Source organism: Lithobates pipiens, unplaced genomic scaffold (genome assembly GCF_037356315.1).
Source record: "Lithobates pipiens isolate NorthernLeopardFrog02 unplaced genomic scaffold, aLitPip1_a1.2 Scaffold_25, whole genome shotgun sequence".
Lineage (NCBI taxonomy): Eukaryota > Metazoa > Chordata > Amphibia > Anura > Ranidae > Lithobates > Lithobates pipiens.
In genome coordinates, this window is record NW_027507787.1 from 131,005,269 (window position 1) to 131,027,705 (window position 22,437).

At 44.4% G+C, this 22,437-nt stretch overlaps 1 protein-coding gene across 1 annotated transcript in view; it reads right to left on the reverse strand.

Annotated features, from left to right (window-relative positions):
- Positions 1-21,628, reverse strand: part of CUNH10orf53 (chromosome unknown C10orf53 homolog) — a 66,207-nt gene extending 44,579 nt beyond the window's left edge. The window contains exon 1 of the mRNA XM_077453868.1: positions 21,486-21,628. Within this exon, the coding sequence (XP_077309994.1) occupies positions 21,486-21,624 (139 nt within the window). The 5' untranslated portion in view covers positions 21,625-21,628. The remainder of the gene's footprint in view (positions 1-21,485) is intronic.
- Between the last annotated feature and the right edge of the window lie 809 nt (positions 21,629-22,437).

Here is a 22,437-nt window from a genome sequence, read left to right on the forward strand (position 1 = left end):
GAGTGGGACCTGTGCTGTTAAACCACTGTATGGTCTTGGCCACTGTGCTGCAGCTCAGTTTTAGGCTCTTGGCAATCATCTTATAGCCTAGGCCATCTTTATGTAGAGCAACAATTCTTTTTTTCAGATCCACAGTGCTAGTTCACACCAGATGCAGTTCTGTGCACTTTTTTCTGTACTAAAATGCATGCACAGTGTTTTCCTCTTATTCAAATGGCTCTAGTTCACACCAATGCAGTCAGTTCCAGTCAGTTTCTGCACCAGAAACTGACTGCACTGGTGTGAACTAGAGCCATTGGGATACATGCAAAACACTGCGCATGCATTTTTAGGGCCAGTCCACACCACAAAAATGTACTTATGTTCTGAATCAGTTTTGCTTTCAGTTCACACTACACACAGTTCCAGTGCATTTTTGTGCAGAAAAAATGCAGCACGCTCTACTTTTTTTTCTGCACTGGAAACTGACTGCGCCGACTTCCTGGCGGGCTCTGCACGTGTTCCATGGGAACACGCCTGAGCTCATCCTTAAGCCGCGTACACACGTAGCCGTCTGTCCGACGTACTTAGTCTGGCGGACTTCCCGCCAGACTGTCCGTCTGACTTTCCGAACGGGCTACTTGCCCACACACGGCACTTTTTCAGCGGACTAATACGGCGTACTAAGTCCGCCGTACTATCCGCCCTACTTTTGAAATGAACGGACTCGCCCACACACGTAGAGGAAAGTCCGCTCATTTCGAGTGCGTCTCCAGGTAGGCGGGGCCCACGAAGGAGACGTCGCTGGCCCTGCCGCCTGGTATGGACTTAAAGGGGAACCCCAACGCCGATAAAAATCGGCGTGGGGGTCCCCCCCAAAGCCCACAACAGACCCTTGTCTGAGCACGCTACCCGGCCGGCCAGGAAAGGAGGGGCAAGCGAGCGCCCCCCCCCCCCCTCCTGAGCCGTACCAGGCCGCGTGCCCTCAACATGGGGGGTGCCTTGGGGAAGGGGGGCCGCGCGGCCCCCCCACCTCAAAGCACCTTGTCCCCATGTTGATGAGGACAAGGGCCTCTTCCCGACAACCCTGGCCATTGGTTGTCGGGGTCTGCGGGCGGGGGGGAAACGGAATCCGGGAGCCCCCTTTAATAAGGGGGCCCCCAGATACCGGCCCCCCACCCTATGTGAATGAGTATGGGGTACAATGTACCCCTACCCTTTCACCTGTAAAATAAAGTACAAAAAAAACACAACACACAAGATAAAATAGTTTATTGCACAGCTCCGAGGGTCTTCCGTCTTCGGGGGTCTTCTCGCCGGACATTCTTCGTCGCCGCGGCCTCTTCTTCTGACTTCGGGGGTCTTGTCCCCCTCTTCGGTTCTTCTGCCGGGCCACCGCGCCTTCTTATAGCTCTTTTACAGGCGGTGGCCCGGTCTTCTGTCGCCGCCGCCTTCTGTTCTTCTTCTTCTTCTCCTGGACATGTTGACTCGACGTTCTCTCCGGCCGCAATGCCAGGGACGCGCTGCGCTGCCACTTATATAGGGACAAGGGGCGGTGTCACATGGGTTGATGTCACATGGGTTGGTGTCACATGGCGACAGTCCCAGCATCCTCCGGGACTGTGACATGACTTGAGTTTGCCAGACTTTTCCACCCGCTTGTTTGATCGTGTGTAATGGCAATAGGTCAACTGTGTGTCTGGATGGACAAAGCTGAGATATTTTTGTTTTGCTGCCTAGGCAAATCTCAGAACGACTTCATTACAAGGATTCTCCAAGAGTCAGGTCACATTGGGTTATATTTGCGTTACTCCCAACACATTTTTAGTTTTCCACCCAGCTCTACTCATCATCAGATAGTTAATATGGACTAGATTGTGTAGGCAGGGCCATTGCAAGGCATAAATGAACAATACCTCAATACAATAAGCTGCCTATAGCCACCTAAAGTCCTACAAACTTGACAGAGGCAGAATAGGGTCATAAATGTCAACCTTAAATTTAGGCTTAATATTAGGCTATTTGTACAATTTATACATATAGCTTATTTTTCCTTTTTATAATATCCACTTTTGCCGATAGACATATAGCCATACGTGCATAAACGTATCTCATTCAGCCATGAAACAACACTAATGTAATCCTTTATCCATACAAAACATCATGGATGAAGGAAGGAGTCTTCCTCATCGGCTATTGTATTCAAGCAGCCGGAAAACACATGACTTCTTAATGCCAAAACATTGACTGCATCTGTTTTCCATCCAGCTCAATCAAAGTTGTCACGATGGGTCAGCCCCATCCACAGCTCCAGTTGCTGAGTCAGATGAAACCTGGGCCATGTACGACCAGCTTTATTCCTTCCATAATAGGTATGGCTACCTTGTACTGCAGATTTCCCCATGTCTGTAGATGTCGTAAGGCCTGATTCACACCTATGCATTTTTTGTGCTTTTTGCATTTTGCAGATTTGCACTACAGAACGTGTTCCATAGGAAACCATGATAAATGGACTGTAGTGCAAATCTGCAAAATGCAAAAAGCACTAAAAATGCGTACGTGTGAATCCAGCCTAAGGCCTTATTCAGATGAAAATCTGCAGAAAAATATAGCCAAGCACACACACTGTACAGTGTTTCAAATACCTTTGTATAATACAAGATGTTTGCATATAATTTATATAAATCACTCACTAACACATGCGCTTCAAAACGTATCACTATAAAAAAAAAAATTATATATATATATATATATATATATTATAATATATATATATATATATATATATATATATATATATATATATATATATATTACAATTAAGCAAATAATGTTTTTCCTGGTTTGCTGAATTCCCTATTTAGTAATCGATCTCAGATGCCCCCATTAGGGATGTAAACCTTCCTTGTATTGTTGCAGTATATATTCTGACAATAAGAAGTAAAGTCCCTTTTAAAAGCAAATCTAGTATGCATATACCAATCTAGTATGGCTGCCCTTTAAACTAGCCCTAGTAACCTGCCATCAATAATAAATGATTGCTTCTTATTTGTGCAAGACTAAGCGAACCGGTAGATGACTGAAATGGTAACTGGATAACAGTACTGGCTGTGGGTTAATGACAGCCTGGTAACAAGATAGTAAAAGGAAACAAATATGTCTAGAACTGCTTATAACATTGCAAACTATACAGAGGCCACATGTATCACTGATCTAGTTTGTGCACATATAAAAATGTTTATAAAATTTTCCTGGAAAGTGTTATAAATGGCCAATCTGTAAGTCTGAAGAATCCTTTTTAGACCCCTTTCACACTGGGGCACTTTGCATGCGATACAGCCCTAAAAATAGCGTCTGCAAAGAGTCCTGAAAGAGCCGCACCTGTGTCTCCAATTCGAAAGCCCGAGGGCTTTCACTGAGGATGAGCTCCGGCGTGTTTGCATACTCCGCGTGCAGAGCCCGCCAGGAAGTCGGGGCAGCGCTGCGCTAATCACAGGCAGTGAGACATTGCCCCGATGCATGGCTGCAGAGATCGGGCAATGTCTCACTACCTGTGATGAGCGCAGCGCTGCAGCGACTTCCTGGTGGGCTCCGCACGTGGCGTATGCGAACACGCCGGAGCTCATCCCTAGATTTCACACTGGAGCGGTGTGCTGGCAGGACGCTAAAAAAAATCTGCTATCAGCATCTTTGGAGCTGTGAAGGAGCGCTGTGTATACCGCTCCTGCCCATTGAAATCAATGGGCAGTGCGGCTATACTGCCAGCAAATCACTGCTACAGCAGCGATTTGCAAGTGGTTGTAACACTTTCTTGGCTGCTAGCGGGGGTAAAAGCATGCGCTAGCAGCTGCATAGTGCCACAAAATTGACAGTAAAGCAGTGCTTTACCGCCGACGCACCCACCGCCCCAGTGTGAAAGGGGCCTTAGGGAGATATATCTGTCAGATTGGGGAAAATTATCTTTTTTGACCAAACACTGAACTTAAAGGGGTTGTAAAGGTAAATGTTTTTTCACCTTAATGCATTCTATGCACCGCTGAGGGACCCCAGAAGTGCAGGTTCGGGGCCACTCTGTGCAAAACGAGCTGCACAGTGGAGGTAACTGTAATGTCTGCCTGTATTTTGTTAAGCGTTGCGCAAACTGTTGCACGCCAGAAGTACAAGTTCCAGAATGCTAATAAAATATATTAGACCTCCTAGGGCAGTGATGGCGAGTCTTGGCACACCAGATATTTTGGAACTACATTTCTCAGGATGGCCATGCACTCTGCAGTAGTAGTTGAGCATCACAAGAAATGTAGATTCAAAACATCTGGGGTGCCAAGGTTCGCCATCACTATCCTAGGGGGACATATACATAACAGCTATAGGGCCTCAAAAAAGTATTCATACCCCTTGGAATTGTCCACATTTTGTCATGTTACAACCAAAAACGGAAATGTATTTTATTGGGATTTTTTGTGATAGACCAACACAAAGTGGCACATAATTGTGAAGTAGAAGGAAGGTGATAAATGGTTTTCAAAATGATTTACAAATAAATATGTGAAAAGTGTGGCGTGCATTTGTATTCAGTCCCCTTGAGTTAATACAACCACCTTTCGCTGCAATCACAGCTGCAAGTCTTTTTGGGTATGTTTCTACCAGCTTTGCGCATCTAGAGTGACATTTTTTGCCCATTCTTTTTTGTAAAATAGCTCAAGCTCTCTCAGATTGGATGGAGAGCATCTGTGAACAGCAATTTTAAAGTCTTACTACAGATTCTCAATTGGAGTTTGGTCTGGACTTTGACTGGGCCATTCTAACACATAAATATGCTTTGATCTAAACCATTCCATTGTAGCTCTGGCTGTATGTTTAGGGTCGTTGTCCTGCTGGAAGGTGAACCTCCGCCCCAGCCTGTATTTGGCTCTGTCTATTTTCCCATCAACTCTGACCAGCTTCCCTGTCTCTGATGAAGTTTAGGGTGATGTGCAGTGTTAGTTTTCCACAACACATAGTGTTTTGCTTGTAGACCAAAAAGTTAAATTTTGGTCTCATTTGACCAGAGCACCTTCTTCTACATGTTTGCTGTGTCCCCCACATGGTTTTCTTTATGTACTACTTTTTACCATTCTTCCATAAAGGCCAATTTATAATTGTCCTATGGACAGATTCTCCCACCTGAGATGTGGATCTCTGAATCTCCTTCAGAGTTACCATGGGCCTCTTGGCTGCTTCTTTGATTAATGTTCTCCTCACCACCTACATACATATAACAATCGAAGAATTCGGAGGACCAGATTGATCACTCTAAAATATTGAGAAATTTGAAGAGGTAGTGTGTCATAAAAACTCAGCTCATTCTAAATGTTGCGCATATTCATAAACGCTTCTTCAGGAGCCTCTGGCAAATTATTAATCACGAGTAAGGACAGAAGTGAGCAGAGAGTGGTATCCTCAATACTGATGGAAATTCAAGTAAACTCAGAAGAAATACAATTCTTCAGATAACTTCTAAACATAGTGTATAAGGCAGAGACATGGCAGTTACCAAAGGGTAGTTATTGATGTTTAACACAGTAGATAGAAGATATCCAGGACAATTAATCATATACTGGCTCAATCAGTTTAGGGAATCCTCCCATTACATGAAAGCCCAGTTGACCAAAACTGTAGGTAGTCCCTAATAGATATCTTGTGAGATATTATTCCCTGGAGGTATCCACTCTGGTGACAGCACCGCATAAGATAGAGAACAGCTGATGACACCCTCTTAAGGGACATGCTATAGGTGTTGCATTGGTAGTTCTGCCCTCTTTTTTTTTACCATCAGAGCTGCCAAGGGTACTGAGAGTCATATTAAGCAGGCCAATGACAACATTTTTCAAACCCCTTTACTTTACTGTTGCTTATCTCGATTTTGAGGTATTTTGTGTACATTTTAACTGCACTGTTTGTTGCCTCGTCGCTTTCTCCGGTCACAATGACAATGAAGCGGCGCGCAGCGACTTATATAGGGACATCACCGTATGATGTCCCCGCCCATTATGATGTCACAGTCCCAGAGGATGCTGGGACTGTGACATCATAATGGGCGGGGACATCATCCGGTGATGTCCCTATATAAGTCGCTCCACGCCGCTTCTCTGTCATTGTGACCGGAGAGAGCGACGAGGCAACATCTCCAGAAAAGAAGAAGAGAAGAACAGAAAAGAAGAACAGAAGGCCAGAAGACAGCGGCGACAGAAGACCGGGCCACCGCCTGTAAAAGAGCTAGAAGAAGGCGCGGTGGCCCGGCAAGAAGAACCAAAGAGAGGGACAAGACCCCCGAAGTCGGAAGAAGAGGGCGGCGGCGAAGAAGAAAGCCGGGCTCCTCCGCTAGTGAAAGAGCTAGCAAAAGAGCAGACGATAGTGGAGGAGTGCAGCGAGAAGACCCCCGAAGACTGAAGAAGACCCCCGGAGCTGTGCAATAGACTATTTTAACCTTTGTGTGTTGTGGGTTTTTTTTTTACTTTTTTTCACAGGTGAATGGGTAGGGGTACATTGTACCCCATACTCATTCACATAGGGCGGGGGGCCAGGATCCGGGGGCCCCCTTAATAAAGGGGGCTCCCGGATTCCGATAACCCCTCCGCCCGCAGACCCCGACAACCAATGGCCAGGGTTGTCGGGAAGAGGCCCTTGTCCTCATCAACATGGGGACAATGTGCTTTGGGGTGGAGGGCATGTGGCCTGGTACGGCTCAGGGGGGGGGGGGCGCTCACTCGTCCCCACCCCCTTTCCTGGCCAGCTGGGTAGCGTGCTCGGATAAGGGTCTGATATGGACCTGGGGGGGACCCCCACGCCGTTTTTTTTTGCCGTAGGGGTTCCCCTTTAAGTCCATACCAGGTGACGGGGCCAGCGACGCCTCCTTCGCTGGCCCCGGCTACCTGGAGACGCGCTCAAAATGAGCAGACTTTTCTCCGGACGGGAAAAGTCCATTCATTTCAAAAGTGCGGCGGACTGGCACACACACACACGGCCGGATTGTCCGCCGAAATGCGAGTCCGGCGGACAGATTGGAGTGCAAAAATACTTTCTTAGTCCGCCGGACTTTTGGGTAAAAAAAGGCCGCCGGAGCCCACACACGGCGGGATTGTCCGGCGGACTTGAGTCCGCCAGACTTTTCCACCAGATTGTTGATCGTGTGTATGAGGCATTGGACTGGACAGAGAAATAGTCAGGGTTAATAGCACTTGGGACCCTTGGTCAGTGAAAAGCAGAGTTCCATTGTGAGATTCATGATAGGAAGAAAACGTTCAGCAGGGCTTCTCCATAAACTCAAAATACATTTATTAAGCGAAAAAAAGCAAAAAGTCATAAAAGATATCATACAGTCAAAATCGTGCGAGCAGTACCATTATCAATTGCCGCGGCAGAGGTGGAAGATCGGTTGAGCAGGCCTTCCTCATTGGGAGTGTCTGGGCGCTGATGTGTTAAACCATACCAGGCAGGAAGGTTTGCAGCATCTAGCCAAATATTATTTGATAAAGTAGCGCTTCAGTCTGCCCTGAAACATGCAGCCACACCCCTCCCCCTTCTGTCACCATCACTCAGCCGAGAGAGCTGCTTTTTGAAACCGCAGCTATTGTCCTTCTGGAAGCTGCTTTTTCTTATGTTTCAGCCTGAAGCCTGACAGCTGTACTTCCACCAAGAACTCCGTTCCAGTCAGCCCCATGACTGCAGAGCTCTGCAGCTTCAAGGTGATCCTTTGGAGGTCCATATGGCTTTATGACAAGGCTTGATCCACTTTTAACTAAGATCTGTCCATCCCGCTACGTCACTTCTAGTGTGCTGGCTTGCCAAGCTGGCTCATTTGGCTGGATCCTGCAAACCTTCTTGCCCAGGATGGGGCAACACATCAGTGCCCAAACACCCCCTGCGAGGAAGGCCTGCTTAACCAATCTTCTACCTTGGCTATGGCAACTTGTAATGGTAATACTCACACAATATGACTATGATATCTTTTATGACTTTTTGCTTTCATGGCTTAAGAGTTTTTTGAGTTTATGGTAAAGCCCCGCTGAACATTTTCTTCCTATCAGGGACCTCACAATGGAACTCTGATTGATTTTCACCGACCAAGGGTCCCGATCGCTGTTAACCCTGAGTATTTATAAGTGGCTCTCTGCTCCCCCCTCCTGCTGGGCTGAGGAGGGGGTGGGAGGGGCTGGCTCATGTTCTCAGCGTATTGCTGAGAAGCTGAACCTGGCATATAAAAATAATTTGATCCGGGTGGCTGCACTCCAGTGATAATTTCTTTATTGGTTAAAATCCATACAACATGAAGCCTAGAAAGTAAATGTTAAAAGACAACTCAACTCAAAGGCAAATAAGTGTTCAGATCCATACTAGATGGGGGTTTGTTAATATAACAAAGCGGTTTTTAATATATTAAATACTGTGTTAGAGACATACAGCTCTAAATTTTGAGGCTGATGCCATCTTTTGCAGAGCTATTTTTAAGTATGTTTCCCTCCTCCAGCATCAATGAAGCTATATACACATATTAACACATGTGAAGGATTTCTTGTTTTACACATGTCACTAGCAATCATAAACATCATGAAATATATATATTTTAACAGCGATGTGGGTTATCATTGTCTGTATTTCATTGGAGTAGTGAGATTGTGTAGGATAGGGGGGTCTAGCCAATGTCCACAGCCCTTGTACACACAGTCGGACATTCCGACGGAAAATGTCTGATCGGACCGCATTGTCGGATAATCCGACTGTGTGTGGGCTCCATCGGACTGTTTCCGTCTGAATATCCGACGGACAAAGTTTTAGAGCTGGGCTATAAAACTTTCGGACAACATGATCTGATCGGACTTTGTCCGATTGTATGTAGAGAATTCCGATCGGACAAAGTGCCACGCATGCTCAGATCAAATTCCTAGACCAAAGCTATTGGTTACTAGCCTGAACGTAGCCCCGTCATAACGAAATAATGTCATCACGTTCTGAACGATCGGATTTTCTGACAACTTTGTCCGACTGTGTGTATGCAACAGTTTCAGACAAAATCCGACGGATTTGGTTGTCGAAATGTCCGACCGTGTGTACAAGCGCTTAGACAAAATCAATGTATTTATTTGTTTCAAAATGTTATGTAACAGAGCGGCAACAACAATGATTGTGAGTTACCCGGCATAATAGCGAATGTACACAACACAGATGAAAGTAAATATACAAAGATTTATTACAAATGTTGTACATCCATGAGCAACAATAAAACTTAAAAGTTGCTGGGTCAGTAAATACACATACACAATAAGAAAATAAAATGTACATACATGTGGACAGGGAAGTATGTAAACATAATGCAGACATCAATAATACCCAGCATATACTGGCATAAAACAAGCATCAATAAAGCCCTATGCATTTCACGATACCCTGCTTGCTTCTTCGGGGGCGGATGCATGAATGTTGTATCTGCAATGTAAATAATAAGATCAATAAATGTATGTTGTTGATAAATGGGGGCAGGCGGAATAATTGGCAAGAGAGGTCTGAAACGGAGACCTCATACTTACCGAAGGTCTGAGATAAATCGCCAAACACTGGAAATCAAAAATGGCAGCCATGTAGTGCATCCAGCTCGGGAGCTGAAGGGGCGGAACAAACAAAGGCCACAACAGGGGAACATCCGGAAGATCAGCACGGTCTGGATAGGAGTATTTCTCACTGCGGTCTCCGCTTAGCCCCTTAAATCATGTCTGCAAAATGTCTGCAAGGATGCACATATATCAGAGGGCATGATAATTGCAAAATGGGCTTAATGTATAAGGTTCTAAAATGTAATTTATATATACATAAAGATGTAAATACATGAATTAAGCTTATTAGAGTATGTTGGTAAGAAGGGCTATCTGAAATTTGGAATATGGTAAATGCATGAATGCAGACCAACATAGTTATAAAGCTGGTATGGACAGAGAGACTATGGGGCAATATAGAAATTATATAAGTATTACATGTGTATAAAGACAATGTAACAGACCCGATAGGGGTCAAGAAAGTAAAAAAGTTGGACCTCAATGGAGTGAAAAATCCAATGGTTGTCAGTTTGTTCTTAGAGATGTGCCTGCTCTATCCAATCGTCAAGTTGTGAATCAGAATCCCAGCCGTGCTGAACGTCTAGATAAACCCACAAGGGCTTGAAGGTTATGCCCCCAGCGTCATGTACGGGCCATGACGCATGGGTGTCCATAAGACATCCATCATCAAAAGGGGAGCACAGATGCAACAACCAACTGTCCAGGATGACCCACAAAGCCCACAGCTCAATTACGTCGGGGAGATGTCAGTGTATGGATGTGGAAAACATGGCGCCGATGTGCAGGTAGCCACCCCCGTCAAAAGACAGGTGAGGACAGCAAGATATCAGGAACAGAACTCCCCTATGCACATTGCAGCCCCCGAGCTGGATGGAAACCACCGCCACAAAGGACAGACAGCGAAAGGGGAACAGCTCATCCCAGCAAGGCCCCCTGGGAGCAGTATGCTAATAAAACTGCCCAAAGGGTGACAATACACTATACTTCGGTAAGTATGAGGTCTCCATTTTAGACCTCTCTTGCCAATTATTCCGCCTGCCCCCATTTATCAACAACATACATTTATTGATCTTATTATTTAAAATGCAGATACAACATTCATGCATCCGCCCCTGAAGTAGCGAGAGGGGCTCTCGTGAAATGCATAGGGCTTTATTGATGCTTGTTTTATGCCAGTATATGCTGGGTGATGTCTGCATTATGTTTACATACTTCCCTGTCCACATGTATGTACATTTTATTTTCTTATTGTGTATGTGTATTTACTGACCCAGCAACTTTTAAGTTTTATTGTTGCTCATGGATGTACAACATTTGTAATACATCTTTGTATATTTACTTTCATCTGTGTTGTGTACATTGGCTATTATGCCGGGTAACTCACAATCATTGTTGCTGCTCTGTTACATAACATTTTGAAACAAATAAATTGATTTTGTCTTAGTGTCTGCTGTGGACATTGGCTAAACCTCTCTCACCTCATTTAAAGTCCCAGGGCTATTTTTCTTTCTTTTTTTTTGTGCATTATTAGGGATGGAGGGGTCACACCAGACCTTAAAGCGGGAGTCCGCCGGGACTCCGCGTTTTTTTTTTTTTTAAAAAGCCAGCAGCTACAAATACTGCAGCTGCTGACTTTTAAAATAGTGACAAGGTGAAAGGTGCCAATTGTGGCGCCGGAGGGGGGGAGGGTTCCGATGAGCGGAAGGTCCACTTTAGGGTGGACCTCCACTTTAATCTCCTTTTCTCTGATATTAGCATGTGTGTATATAAATCATTGTCATTTGCTTAAAGAGGAAGTAAACCCTGATGAGTTTACTTCCTCTTTCATTCCCTGCAAAGGCAAAGCATAATGGACTACTATGCATCGCATAGTAGCCCATTATGTGTCACTTACCTGACACAGGAGCCAGCGAAGTCGCCGCTGTCCCCTGTAGTCCGCCGCATCCATCTTCTCGGTGGGGTCTCGCAGCTCCGCCGCTGTCATTCGGCGGAGCCGCGATGACGTCACTCCCGCGCATGTGCACGGGAGCCGACACGCGCGGCAGCTCCATTATTGGAAATGCCGCGCTCAGTGCACCTGCGCCCCGCTGTCTACGGCGCATGCGCCGTAGACAGCGGTGCCTGTCTTCGGGCAAATATCTCCTAAACCGTATAGGTTTAGGAGATATTTCTTGGACCTACAGGTAAGCCTTAATCTAGGCTTACCTGTAGGTCAAAGTGGTTTGTAAGGGTTTACAACCACTTTAAAAAGCCAGCTATGAGTAAGCACCAGTAGTTACGGTGTGAAACATGTTAGCTAGTGATTCCATCTTTTGTTTTATGGATTTTAACTAATAAAGAAATTATTACTGGAGTGCAGCCATCTGGATTGAATTGTTTTTATGCTAATTGCATACTGAGTAGAGATGTGAAGGCCCGGAAAAAAAATGTTTTTTTTTTTTAAGTTTTTTTTGTTTTTTTTCCCATAAATTGGAAAAATTGAAAAAAGAAAAAAAAAATGTGGAATATTTTATTTTTACATGATGAATAAAATAATTTAAGACAGGGTGTTCAAATATTTTCCAAATAATTTAAAAAAAAAAGTATGATATCAGATTATTCTAATTTCTATGCACGGAGTGAGGACAAGCAAGTCCTAGGTAACAAACTGAACTCTCCAATGCAAGAACAGTATGCATTTCTTCCTTTAAGAGCTGCTGTGCTGCTATTGTAACAAGAAAAAGGTTTCTGTTTTGCTTTTGCATGTTAGTGGGTGTGTCTGGTTTGTTCTGTCCTCTTCACTAGGCCTCAAAAGCATTGGAAGAAAATACAGAGCAACAAAAAGGACCTGAAAGTATATACTTAATTAAAAAAGGTAAGAGTTTACATTTATCTGATTCTGAATCCAGAAAACTGAATCATTTAGCTACATTTGTTTATCTTTATTAACTTTTGTGTAAATAATAATTTAATTACCAGTAACCTGGTTCTTTCCCCACCCCCACACACAACCATAGATTAGTGTCTTCTTGCAAAGTAGTCATTTTTTCTTGTTTTTATTTCCTACTCCCCTCAGAAAAATGGTGAGCCCAACATCTAGCATATGGAGGCATTTTCACATTACAAGTTCTTCTGAAAATAAAAAATGATTTTCAAATATTATCAGATGAAATATGCATTTCCAAATGCTACCAGAATGACAAAACACATTCTTGCATGTAACAAGTGTCCTGTAGATATTAAAAAACATCTTTCATGGATTGAAGTGAAGAGGACAACAATGATGACAATGCACAGTTTTTCTCAATGTTCTCGTAAAAGAATGACTTTCAATCTTAAAAAGACAAAACAGTGCTAATGGAGCATTTTGAGAGTGCTAAGAGGATGCTTTAGGGCAAAGGGCACATTTAAAAAAAAATGTCTTAAATGATCTGAATATTGCTTTGTTTCATTTTGCTGTATTCTTCCAAATCATTAAACATTCCATATAGTACTTAAACTTGACAATTACTGAAACGTATCCATGAAGAAGTTTTCAGCACTGGAAGCTGGAGGTTTAAAAAAATTGACTTGAAGCTCAAGAGAACCTACTTTTCAACCCAATGTGTTTAATGTGTGTTTTGAAGAGATCAGCTTTGAAGTTTTGAATTGCATGTCAAAATTAAATGCTTTTACATTATATGTATTATTTTTCCCCTCATTGCATTAAGGTTGACATAATATCCTCCCTTCGTGGACAGACCACAGAATCTTTATCTGTTGTAATGAAATCTTTGCAGTGTATTACTTCTGTTTACACCATTGCTGAAATCTGAAGCACCATATACAAATATAATTGTACTGTCACCTAAGCCCCATACACACGATCAGATTTTCTGCAGATTTTTTTCCTTCAGATTTACCAAAACCATATAATATGAGGTCAAACCTTAGGGGTTTCAATTTGTATGCAATCAGGCAGGCCCTTGCAGTGGCGTAGCGTGGGTTGTCAGCACACGGGGCAAGGCAAGTAATTAGCGCCCCCTTGCAACCACCATACTACACTACACTACACTGACCACCATACTACACTACACTTTCCACTATACTGCGATACACTGACCACCATACTACAATACACTGACCACCATACCACACTGACCATTATACTAAACTACACTGTCCACTATACTACACTACATTGACCACCATAGTACACTACACTGACCACCATACTACACTACACTGTCCACTATACTACACTACACTGACCACCATACTACACTACAGTGACTGCCATACTACACTGACCACCATACTACACTACACTGACCACCATACTACACTACAATGACCACCATACTACACTACACTGTCCACTATACTACAATACACTGACCACCATACTACACTACACTCTCCACTATACTACACTACACTGACCACCATACTACACTACACTGACCACCATACTACACTACAATGACCACCATACTACACTACACTGTCCACTATACTACAATACACTGACCACCATACTACACTACACTCTCCACTATACTACACTACACTGACCACTATATGACACTGACAACCTCCCCTGATGAAGTCATGTGACAGTGACGAACACGTGGCGGAAGGCGAGGCACCGGAAGTGAAGTGGGCGAGCTCGCAGCTCGTTTGTTATATGCCTGTTTGATACTTCTTTTTGTGAGTACATTGATTTTACTTTTACTGTTTTGTCAATAAAAATTTGGAAAACCTACACTATTGTGCATCCCTCTTTACATCCCCCCCATGCCTCATTGCGAGGTTCATTGGATGCAGACACACCAGGGACAATAGGGGGGACTCTGATTCCAGACTAGAGACACACACCAGTGGAGCTGGATACGCCATACTGGGAGGCTGCAAAGAAACACATTGAGATATACCCACATGCTGTTACCTTACAGCGGTAAGGTAAGGGTACATCTATACATTACTCTGCACTGGAACCAGGAATTCACCTGTCATCAGCACTTTATGCCAGAGGATTGGCACCAGCACCTTGTCATTTTATACAGCCACTTACCTACCTTGCACCTTATATGATACTACTTATCTTTTTTGCTTTCACCTATAAGAACATTTGCAGCATATACCTATATGGAGGAAACTTTTTTGTATGCTTTTATATGCCTTTTAGGATTTTACCTATTCCTTCCGGATTTATTGCAATAGTAATGCACTTTTTTTTTTTTTTTAGCACCGTTTTTTTCATGTTGCACTACACACCATATGGATATATTTTCTATCACTGTTCTACGAAGAATCATTTGAGTGTTTGATATACTTTTATTGTCTTATTAATACACTTTTATTGTTTTATCCGAAGAAATCGCAGGGCATTCGACACAATTTTATACTGCCTAGGACTGGATATATATTGACCTTTGAACATTGCCTCTTTCAACCATATCTTTCATTGAGCACCTTTGCACTTTATTATTCACAGTATTTAGGTTCATAGCGCAGCACTACCTTCACTTTATACACTACACTGACCACCATACTATACTGTCCACTATACTCAGGGGTCAAGTCCTGGGGAAAAAAGTGTGGGAACTCCCACCCAAGATCCACTCCCCCACCAAAAAAAAAAAAAAAAAAAAAATGATATGCTCATATGCACAAACACTTCAAAAGTGGTATTTTTCATCCAATTTTCGTATTGTGTGTATGAAGCTTAGATGTTACATAAAAAATAAAAATCCTCAATGAACGTAAATACGGTAATAATCAGCATTCATTCAATTGTGCTTCCATGCAAATATGAACATCGTGTTCTGATCTTTATTGGGGAATTTTATTTTGTATACAGAGTGTTAACAGGGTTAAATGGAAAGGTCATAAATTAACTGCATATTATCTGGACAGAATGCTTAGGGAGATAGTGATGTGTTCCTGCTTAGGAGATGTATGTTAGCTTGGGGGGCTGCAAACTCTGCAGGGCTCCAACACACACTCGCTGCTATTCCAACCCTTCACATATCCACATAAACTTCCCTCCTGGCATTAAACTTGACCAGGCATTATGCTCAGCTTACCACCCCAAACTGATGTTCTTCCCTCAGCTCAACTCTCTCCCTGCATGTCCTGTGAGCAGAATAGCTGATCTACCCGTCAGCTAGACCTAGACCTGATCTACCCGTCAGCTAGCTGTGATTGACAGGTAGTTCAAAGCGGAAGCTGTCATAGGGCCCCCTGCTGGCAATGCCTGACTGGTCAGGTGTGCGGCACTTACTATTGCGAGCTGTGTCGGCAGCTGCTGGTGTAGCACCTGCCACACAGCTGGCATACTTCAAAGTCTTGCAGGACACGGCTGCTAATGGGAACTGAGTTCCTGTTGTGGAAAAAGTACAGGAACTCCATTCCCATGCGTTCCCGCAGGACTTGAGACCTGACTATACTACACTATACTGTCCTGCCTACAGTCTGTCTGTCTCTTTCTCTCTCTCTCTCCGGGTCCAGTACCACGACTCTCAGGAGGGAGTCTCACTCACCTTCTTGTCCTGGCCTGCATCAGTCTGGAGATAGGAGGAGGAGAAGACAGCAGCGGCTCATATTTTTGCTTCTCTCCCTCGCTTTAGCTGCCATATTCAGTGTCCGGCTGGTGCACTGTAATTGGGCGTATAGGGGTCATGTGCGGAGGCGGGACTTTAGGAGCGATCATGGACAGGCCAGCCCTACGCCTCACATGACCCCCATACGCCCAATCACAGGGCGCCAGACACTGAACATGGCTTCCGGAGCGTGGGGGGGACACAGGAACTTAAAATTAGGAGGAGACAGCCAGTAGTGACACATACTGGCACCCCCCTAAATGTCACGCCCGGGGCCACGGCACCCCTTGCACCCCCCCACGCTACACCACTGGGCCCTTGCACTACATGGTTTTGGTAAATCTGAAGACAAAAATCAGCAGAAAATCTGATAGTGTGTATGGGGCTCTAGGGTGCATCCATAATACAGTTATATATGCAAAACTTTATGCCAAAAAAAAAAAAATTGGAAAAAAAACACATAAGAAAATTCCATGTTTTTTTTCTTAGTATATGGCTGAAATAAATAAATTGTAGATAGAGTGTTGAATTGGGCCTGGTTCACACTGCTTTCGATCCGACTTTGCCCTATGACTTCATGTCCGACTTCAATAAGGGGGATCCGACTTCGATCTGATCATGCCAGGCCCTTTGAGTCTGGTATGAATCTTGAAGGGGAAACCCCATGCCAAAATGCATTTTAAAAAAAACAGTGTGGGGTCCCCCTCCAAGACCATACCAGACCCTTCGGTCTTTGGTTATATATTTTGAGGGGAAACCCCACGCTATGATAAAAAATAAAAATGGTGTGCCCCCCCGCTCCCCAAATCCATACCAGACCCTTATCCGAGCACGCAGAACAGCAGGTCGGGAAAGGAGTGGGCGAGCTGAGCTCCCAGATCCCCCATGTGAATGAGTATGGGGTTCATTGTACCCCTACCTATTCACCCAAAACTGAGCAGTGTAGTTTAAATAAAAACAAGAGACAGTTTTTGACAAGTCCTTTAATAAAAGTGAAGAATGTCCCCCCGTCGTAGCTCCGTGTCTTCTTCCTCCGGTGATTTGTTCTTCCCCCGGTCGTCCCCTCTGCTGCCTTCTCTTTCACCTGCTGCCTTCTCTGCCGCTGACCCGATCCTTCTCCAATGCTGGCCCTCGCAGCTGTGTCATGTCTGATGTCTGCCGGTTCTTATATAGTCATGGGGCGTGACCATCCAGTGATTTCACTGTGAGACTCCGCCCCTTGTGCTGTCACATGCCATCATAAGGGCGGAGTCTCACGGTGATGTCACCGGATGGCCACGATCCATGGCTATATAAGAACTGGCCGCCATCAGAGATGACACAACTGCGAGAGCCAGTGCCGGAGAAGGACCAGGTCAGTAGCAGAGAAGACAGCAGGCAGTGATGGAGAAGACAGCAGGCAGAGGGGAAGACAAGCAGGCAGAGGGAGAAAACCAGAGGAAGAACACATCACTGGAGGGAGAAGACCAGATGAAGAACATATCACCCAAGGGAGAAGACCGGGGGAAGAAGACATGTTGGAGCTACGGCGGGGGACATTCTTCACTTTTAATAAAGGACTTGTCAAAAAACATTTCTTGTTTTTATTTACACTACACTACGATGTACCCCATACTCATTCACATAGGAGGGGCCGGGATTTGGGAGCCTCCAGATTCCTATAAGCCTCCTGACTGCAGAACCCCACAACCACCACCCAGGGTTGTCGCGGAATAGGCCCCATTGACATGGTGCTTTGGGGTGGGGGGATACATAGCCCCGCCCCAAAATGCCCATCCCCCTATGTTGCATATGGCCCCCCATGCATATGGCCTGGTATGGTCTGGGGGTGGGGGGGCACTCACTCGTCCCTTTCCTGACTTGCCAGGCTGCATTCTTGGATATGGGTCTGCTATGGATTTTGGGGGGGGGCCCCACACCTTTTTTCTTTGGGGGGGGGGGGGGGGGCATGGGATTTCTCCTTAAAATCAATACCAGATCGAAGGGTTTGAGATATTCTTTTTTTTAAACATTTTGGCATGGGGCACCCTTTCAAGATCCTCAGAGCACAAGTCGCATGCCCAGGGGCGTTGCTAGGTCTACAAAAGATCTGGGGCTAGAGCCCATAGCATCGTATTAAAGAAAGTCATACACTTGGGTGGGCATACACATGTAATGTACGTGTGTGTGTGTATATTTCCCCAGAGAGCCCCCTCTTACATCGGGGTCCCCAGAGAGCCTCCCCCTTAAAATCAGGGTCCCCAGAGAGCCTCTTCTCCCCTTGGGAGGCTCTGGGCCCCAGATTCGGGGCTATAGCCCCAAAAGCCACCCCCTAGCAATGCCACTGCGCATGCTACAAGTTGGATCAGTTAAGATGATGATGTGACTTGGATGCGACTTACTTTCAAATCAATGGGCTGAAATTGTGCCCAAGTCGGACCAAAGTAGGGAAGGAAGCATTTTCAAAGTTGGAGTGACACAAGTTGGACCAGTTAAGACAACTCTCATAGGGAATCATTCATTTTAACGTCATGCAACTTGTACTCTCGAAGTCGGAGTGTATGTCTGACCAGTGTAAATCGGCCCTTAGAGAGAAAAGCAACATTCCTTTTACTGGTTCCTGACCGACTCGCGTATACATACACAGGGCAGAATGGCTTCCCTGCACAAAAACTCTGTATAGGTACGGGGTTCCTTTAAGAGCCGCCAGAGGGCATGTGCGTGACACCGGGGTTGCACGCGTGTGCCCGCTGCACGGTGAGGGACCCGATGCTCGTGCACGAGCACCAGCAAGGGGATTTATGTGTGTAAACACTACTATGTAGGAACAGCGAAATGTCTCCTCTCCTACTCAGTTCAATCCCCATACAGTTAGAACACATTGAGGGAACACACAGTTAACCTCTTGATCACCCCCTAGTGTTAGCCCCTTCCTTACCAGTGATTTACACAGTAATCAGTGCATTTTTATAGCACTGATCGCTGTATAAATGTCAATGGTCCCAAAAATGTGTCAAAAGTGTCCGATGTGTCTGTCGCAATACTGCTAAAAAAAAATCGCAGATCACCGCCATTACTAGTAAAAAAAATTTATAAATGAATTAAAATGCCATAAATCTTTCCCATAGTTTGTAGACGTGATAACTTTTGCGCAAACCTATCAATATACGCTTATTGCTTTTTTTTTTTTTTTACCCAAAAAAATGTAGAAAAATATATATTGGCCAAAGCTGATGAAGAACTTTTAAAATTTTTAATTTGGGGGATATTTATTATAGCAAAAAGTTAAAAATATTGTATTATTTTTTTCAAAATTGTAACTCTTTTTGTGTTTATAGCACAAAAAAAAAAACTGCAGAGGTGATCAAATACCACCAAAAGAAAGCTCTATTTGTGGGGAAAAAAAGACACAAATTTTGTTTGGGTACAGCGTCGAACGACCGTGCAATTGTCAGTTAAAGCGACACAGTGCCAAATTGTAAAAAGCGCTCTGGTCAGGAAGGGGGTAAAATCTTCTGGGGATGAAGCGGTTAAGGGCTCCAGGTGAGGCAGCATACTCTATCCCCCAAACCACATACTACTACTTGGGAAGTCTTAGTACTTCCAGTGAAACGATCTGATTAGAAGTAGGTGTGGGTACCTGTTATGACCCAAAACCGCCTCCCGGCCAAAAGTGCCAATAATCAGAGAGGAGAGGACAGAAGAGAAGAGGAAATTCCCCTTTTAGATGAAGAGATGTGTTACTGGCCAGATCACCAGGTGAAAACAGAGGGAATAAAGCCTAAAAAAAGAAAATGAATGCAGCCACAACATCTAATGAACATTAAATTTTTTGGGGTTTTAATCCCAAATTAAAAATACACACTTAAACAGAATCTTCTCTCTTTTATAATCACAGTTTAGTGTCACTTTAACCACTTGAGACCCGTGCTATAGCCGAATGACGGCTACAGCGCGGACCTCCTTTGCCGGGACTACGTCTATTGACGTCCTCCCGTGCACGAGCGGCCTGTGCGCCCCCTGAGGGGCGCGCGAGGCGCGCTCTGTGATTGGCGAGTCTATTAGACTTGCCTGATCACTGATCCGAGCAAGGAGTCGATCCCGACCCCTTATCACGTGATCAGCTGTCAGCCAATGACAGCTGATCATGTGATACAACGGAGCTGGTAATCGGCTATTATTCCTCCTCGCGCTAACAGCGCGAGGAGAAAAAAAAAGAGCCGATCACCGGCGGCCGTGATCGGGACATCAGTCCCGATCACGGCCAGCCCTGCCAGTGCCCACCTGCCCCCTGCCAGTGCCACCTCATTAAAAAATAAGTGCCCCCCTTCAGTGCCACCCAGCAGTGCCCACAGTGCCACCCAGCAGTGCCCACAGTGCCACCAAGCAGTGCCCACAGTGCCACCAAGCAGTGTCCACAGTGCCACCCAGCAGTGCCCACAATCTGCCTCAACAAAGGTGCTGCACCCCAGTGCCACATATCCGTGCCCATCAGTGTCATCTACCAGTGCCCAGCAGTGCCGCCCATCAGTGCCCAGCAGTGCCACCTATCAGAGCCACCTATCAGTGCCACCTATCAGTGCCCAGCAGTCCCATCTATCAGTGGTACCTATCAGTGCCCCTTAGTGCCACCCACCCGTGCCACCCATCCGTGCCATCTTATCTGTGCCCATCTTTGCCCATCAGTGCCGCCTTATCTGTGCCCATCGGTGCTGCCTTATCTGTGCCTATTAGTGCCGCCTTAACTATGCCTATCAGTGCAGCCTATCAGTGCCCACCAATGTAGCCTATCAGTGCCCACCAATGCAGCCTATCAGTGCCCACCAATGCAGCCTATCAGTGCCCACCAGTGCAGCCTATCAGTGCCCACCAGTGCAGCCTATAAGTGCCGCCTCATCAGCGCACTTCAATGAAGGAGAAAAATGACCTGTTTGCAAAATTTTATAACAAACTATTAAACATGATATTTTTATTTTTTATTTTTTTGCATCTTTTTTTGTTTGTTTAGCAAAAAATAAAACTCCGAGCTGTAACTAAATACCACCAAAAGAAAGCTCTATTTGTGGGAAAAAAATGATAAAAATTTCATTTGGGTACAGTGTTGTATGCCCGCGCAATTGTCATTCAAAGTGCATCAGCGCTGAAAGCTGAAAATTGGTCTGGGCAGGAGGGGGGTTTAAGTGCCCAGTAAGCAAGTGGTTAAGTGGTGTGCAATATCTAGCTACTGTATACATTTAGAAAGAAGATATCCGATCTATTGTAATTCCTACACTAGACATGTATGAGCGATCTATATCCAGGAATCGGCCGATCAGAGCGATGTATAATAATGAATAGCAGGGCGGACTATGAGGAGCACAGATGACTTCCTTCTTACCTCTCAGCCCCTCCAGACGGGACAGTGTGTGCTGCAGCACCCCGCAGCAGTTGATGATTGGGCCGTACCGTAATGTGACCAGAGCCAGAGCCGGCATGTTGTGTCCGGATATGTGCGCCACGTCTGACAACAATCCCATCACCATGGCGACAAGTCTGCGCTGTGATTTGTCAGCAGTGTGCGAGGAGTATTGTACAGTCTGCCCTCTCCTCTATGTATAAGGTCACTTGTCCGTGCACGTTATTGTTCCCTGACATTTTAACTCCTTTCATGCCTAAACCCTTTTTCTGCACTTGTTGATTACAATTAAAATCTGTATTTTTTGCTAGAATAAACCCCCAAACATATTATCTTTCAATCTATCTATCTATCTATCTATCTATATATCTATATATATATATATATATATATATATATATATATATATATATATATATATATATATATATATATATATATATAATATTTTTAGCAGAGACCCTAGAGAATAAAATAGCAATTGTTGCAATATTTTGTCACACTGTATTTGCAAAGCAGGCTTTCAAATGCAATTTTTTAAAAAGAAATACACTTTCAAGAATTAAAAAACCAAACAGTAATGTTAATGCCCAGTTTAACTCCTTTCATGGCTAAGCCTTTTTCCTGCACATGTTGATTACAATTAAAATCAGCATTTTTTTGCTAGAAAATGACTTAGAACCCCCAAACATATTATCTATCTATCTATCTATCTATCTATCTATCTATCTATCTATCTATATATAATGTATATGTATATATCTATATATATATAAAATATTTTTAGCAAAGACCCTAGAGAATAAAATAGCAATTGTTGCAATATTTTGTCACACCTGCAAAGCGGGCTTTCAAATGATTTTTTTTTAAAGAAATACACTTTCAAGAATTAAAAACAAAACAAAAAAAAAACAGTAAAGTTAGCCCGGTTTAA